General features: G+C 45.0%; 1 protein-coding gene across 3 annotated transcripts in view; it reads right to left on the reverse strand.

The window, feature by feature from the left end:
- LOC123514327 overlaps nucleotides 1-5000 on the reverse strand; it is a 45983-nt gene that overhangs the window by 19287 nt on the left and 21696 nt on the right. For 2 of the 3 annotated variants that reach the window (XM_045272161.1, XM_045272160.1), the window contains exon 3: nucleotides 94-272. In XM_045272161.1, coding sequence (XP_045128096.1) covers nucleotides 94-272 — 179 coding nt within the window. Of the gene's footprint in view, nucleotides 1-93; nucleotides 273-538; nucleotides 861-5000 lie in introns of those variants that run through there. The other variant, XM_045272162.1, reaches the window with a different exon arrangement.

Raw genomic sequence — 5000 nt, forward strand, 5'->3', positions numbered from 1 at the left:
TGTCTTCCCAAGCTTGTTTTTTCTCTACGACTTTGAGTGTGTAATACTCGTAAATAATAACTAAATAAAAAAAAGAAAGTGTTATTTACTCACCACGGAGGCGGGCACGTAGGTGGGTATAGTCTCGAAGTACTGAAGCGACGACGTGTAGGACCTGAGCACGAAGTAGATAATGAGGTAGAAGGTGCCCAACAGGACGGCCGAGGCTCCGCAGGTTCCACATAACAACACGTATTTCCGATTCCAGCTCTTCCACCAGGGCCGGGATCGATCTGTGGAAGACGATACGCCACAGTGAAAGGACAGATACTCGCTGATGAGAAGGCAACAAAGGGAAGCAAGAAAACGAAGGGAGGAGAGAAGGAAATGAGAAGCGATTGCAAACAGTAGCAAACACTTCTAACAAAAAGCTCAGTTTCTTATCAAAGCAATGCAGGATGCCATTACATTCACACGCCGATTACCTTTCTTCACTTTGTTACACCTGACGTCTTTCCGAGACGGCTGAAAACATTAACGTCAGGAGTGCAATTTTTACCTTGGTCGTCATCAGGCGGGTCCTCGTCCAGCATGTATACAGTCTCTTCCCTGTCCTCGGCCAACGAGCACAGGGGCGTCCGGCGGCCAAGGTTCATGATGAGCCGGAGCTCCTCCCTGTCGTGTTCATGACGGACACCTGCGGCTCACGCAGTACTCCAGCACTGTGTCCACGCCTTGGGATCAGTGCTGGGCCAAGGTGTTCTAATAACGTAATGACAGCGTGAGACAGCTGAAGTTCTTTCCAGGTTCAACGTTCCCAGATGAGTGTCATTAATCTTCATCCAATTAATGTCTTATTTTCAAGATACTTATAGTTTCCAAATTTAAACGAAACATTATTCAATTTCCGTCATGACCTGAAAACGCGACAGAAAAACCAGCGTAAAATTTCGTTTTTCAATTTGCCAAGTTTCAAAAGTGATTATTTTTGTTTATCATTTACGATCCGTTTTTAGGGAAATATATTCGTGCGAACTAAATGGTTATGTAAACGTAAAAGAAAGCATAAAATGTTTTACTGAGTTAAGGAAAGTGGTGGCGGAAAGGGCCCCCAACCCCGCGCCACACTCCCTCCCTTCCCTCTTGATGACCGCGATGCACACTTTTAGGAAAGAGAGAGGGGCCAGTGCTGGGGAGCCGCCGTTACCCCGCCGCACTCAACACGCAACACCAACAAAGGAAACTTTTTCATTCCACACAAACTACCACATATGCAGCGGAGGCTTTGAACCGTTCGCTGAAGAGGTAAAGCGATCAGTCTTTTACGCCGCCTAAGAGATTTCCGGCGGCGAGCCTGAGCACCATCCAGGTGTGGAGAGAGTGGCACACACAGACCTTCAACACAGAGTCATATCAGGAAAAGCAAACGATCGAGACTTCGCTTGATGACGGACGAGAAACGGCGATGATGAGTCCAATACAGGGCGACTCATATATACTTGGATCTCTCGAACACACACACACACACACACACACACACACACACACACACACACACACACACACACACACACACACACACACACACACACACACACACACATATTTCTGTCTGGACCCTACATCTGCTACATGTTAAAAAAAAAAAAGATGGAAAATTATGGAATACATCAACTAAATACGAGATGTGTTGAATTTGAGAGCCATGAGCTATAACAACAGGCCGAGGAAGTTAAATATTTCCATAATGAAGTGAAAAAAAAGTTAGTGATATGATGAGGGGGGGGTTATGAAAATGAAGGTGACACTCTGTAGCACATGTAAGTAGCAGAATATGAAGTTGTACTCGAAAACAACAAGTTATAAAGGAAAGGCAAATAAAGATAAATAAAAAAAAAAAAAAAAACGACATTCTCAGTCCGCCCATTCATCACTTCACGGAACAGTTTACTTATACACATCAACACATGTATGACAGAGTAGTAATACCAGAAAAGAGATAGCATGTGCTTTACTGAATCCTATACGAATAAAGGTTGTAAAAAGAGAGATCATATTACAACACATCAAGTAAAACACACACACACACACACACACACACACACACACACTCATACAAGACCTTCAAAGCCTTCCTGTGCACTTACATATATGAGTGAAAATAAAACTTTTGCTCGACCTTTCACAGACCTTGGTGTTAGGCTCGCCTACACGTAATCTCTCCTAAAGGGCATAACCCCTTGCACACAAAAACATAGCGCTGGATAAAGCTCTGTGGTCCCGGGAAGATCCACAGCTCGCAGGCTCAAGACATGTTTGTTCAAGTGTGAGGCGGTTGAGTGTACACGACGCAGGTGGCTCTTCTAATTAGCGAGTTAAGAGCGACTTCCTGCAATGACTGGATCTGCTTGTTCCAAGGTGTTCTTCAATTTGGTATAAACATGCCCTTACTCTTATAATAACTACTACTACTACTACTACTACTACTACTACTACTACTACTACAAATAACAATAATAACAAGTAACTTTTCAATTGTGTAAAAAAGAGAGATAAAGAGAATTTTTTTTTTCCGGAAGAGAGCGGCAGGTGGTAATGAGAGTAGGGAACACCTGCCGCTTTAATTAACAAAGCAGAGCATTACAGCATCATCATTACATTATTTTGCAGACATACACTGCGGTATTCTTCAACTACCGTCACACACACACACACACACACACACACACACACACACACACACACACACACACACACACACACACACACACACACACACACATTTCATTGGCAAACATAAGCACACCTTCAGCGTCCTAAGCAGCACCATCATCACTTACACACACACACACACACACACACACACACACACACACACACACACACACACACACACACACACACACACATCTACACGCACGAACATTTCAATGGCAAACATAAGCACACCCTCAGCGTCCTAAACACCACCATCATCACCTGGCCTCGCCGCCGCAGCACTACTATTTCACACGGCCGCACCACCTCACGTCATCTCACACAGCCAACTCCCAGCAGTGACACTGCTGATCACGTCAACTTTTAAATATTCTATAGGATCTTCTGAACCTGGCCATGGTGTGCCAATATCCCTTCTCTCTCTCTCTCTCTCTCTCTCTCTCTCTCTCTCTCTCTCTCTCTCTCTCTCTCTCTCTCTCTCTGTCTAGACGCCCTGGGACTATTTTGCAGAATTGAATCTACCTCAAAATGGCGTTCCAATATCTTACTCTTTCCGTCTCAGGCCTTAGGAAAGCTGTACATCGAGCGGGCTCTTAATGCTCCTTCTTCCTTTGACTGGAGTGATATAGCACGTAGTATCTGTCTCCCTCAAACGGTTTTGGATGTTCCTTGTGTTCACCTTAATCCCTGTAGAACATTAGTCTTTCTCAACGATATTCGAAATGCTCCCCCCTTCCTGCAGCCACAGGTATGTATGTGTACTACGGGTCATTAATCTCCCTCAACCACGTTCTAGATGCTCCCTCTTTTATTTGACGTCCATTTGTCTCCCTCGGCAGTGTTCTAGATGCTCCGTGTCGTTCCCGCCAACTCGTGAAGCACACCCAATAACGACATACACAAAAGCCATTGAAATTCCATCGTCATTGGACACTGAAGTTTCCCACATTTTCCACCGACAATCATCTCTCTATTGGAAAGCAATACCAACGTCAACGGATACTGTCGCCGGTGTGAAGGGGACCGGTGGTGGTGGAAGGGACTGATGGAGCATAGACGAAGGGGGTGGGAATGAGTAGTTGAAGGGGCAGGGCATTGTGACGGAGCGTGCACATAAGAATGACAGGATGGAGGGATGGGACAAGGAGTGGATGAACGATAGCGGGTCTGAGTGTCTGGGCACGAATTGAGGGGAGTGAAGGACGTAAAGATGCAATGGAGGTGAGTGTCAGTAATGAACATGAGCTACACACACACGCACGCACACACTAACTCGATATACCGTAACCTGACACATTAATAGCGTGACGTGATGCAGTTACATATTTTTTCCTTAAGCAGTGACATAACTCAAAATCAGCAGCGTAACTGTATCCTGACTCACAAAAGAACAGTTTAGGACGTATACATTGAGGCGTAACTCAATGTAATTCGATACAAAGCAGAGTAATCTGATACAAAAGCCGCCGTATTGTCTACAGTCTTCAACATAGCGCATTCTGACACAACATGGCACGTGGATACCATTGCTACGACTCCCTGCCTGGTGCTTCTTTACGCGGTCTCCATTCCAAGCCTCCGTAACAGCACAGTTTATCATTTGGTAATATTTGCGCCAGCCTCATATGTCCTCCAATTATACAGCTGGAAATTCTGCAGCAAATTACCGCCTGCGGCCAGATGCAATGCGCCGCCCCTGTAATTATGTGTGTAAATATTTGGCGGTGGTTTAAAAATACATACCAAATTACACTCCAAATAATTCACACACACACACTGAATTAGATGGCTCTTCCTCAGACACAAAGGAAAAAAAAAAGGCACATGGGAAAGGAAGAAAGAAAAAAAAAAAAAAGATAACGAAGCAAAAAAAAAGGTAAAAAAAAAAAAAACGCTTCACCACCTCTCAGTTATTCCGGCACAAAAGCGCTTCGGGCGGGTTATAAGCGAGCCAGAAATAATATTTACTTTCACTGCGAAAAACAGAAATGGCGGCTCACTGGGGGGAAATGTTTACTTGGGTCATCTCCACTTTACGGCGTCGTGTTGCCTTGTGTTATACGCTTTCCACCACTTGCCCCGCTGCCCTCCCCTTCCTCCCATTGCGCCCCTGTTAGCCTTTCACTTGTTCCTGCTTTACTATGCGCCTCCCAGGGTTCTTACGCATCTTTGTTTGCCTCTATGAACACACAACACTAGACGCTGGACCCTTTAATAGCAGGAATGAATGGAGAGAGAGAGAGAGAGAGAGAGAGAGAGAGAGAGAGAGAGAGAGAGAGAGAGAGAGAGAGAGAGAGAGAGAG

This window comes from Portunus trituberculatus, chromosome 37 (assembly GCF_017591435.1).
Source record: "Portunus trituberculatus isolate SZX2019 chromosome 37, ASM1759143v1, whole genome shotgun sequence".
NCBI classification, from domain to species: Eukaryota; Metazoa; Arthropoda; class Malacostraca; order Decapoda; family Portunidae; genus Portunus; species Portunus trituberculatus.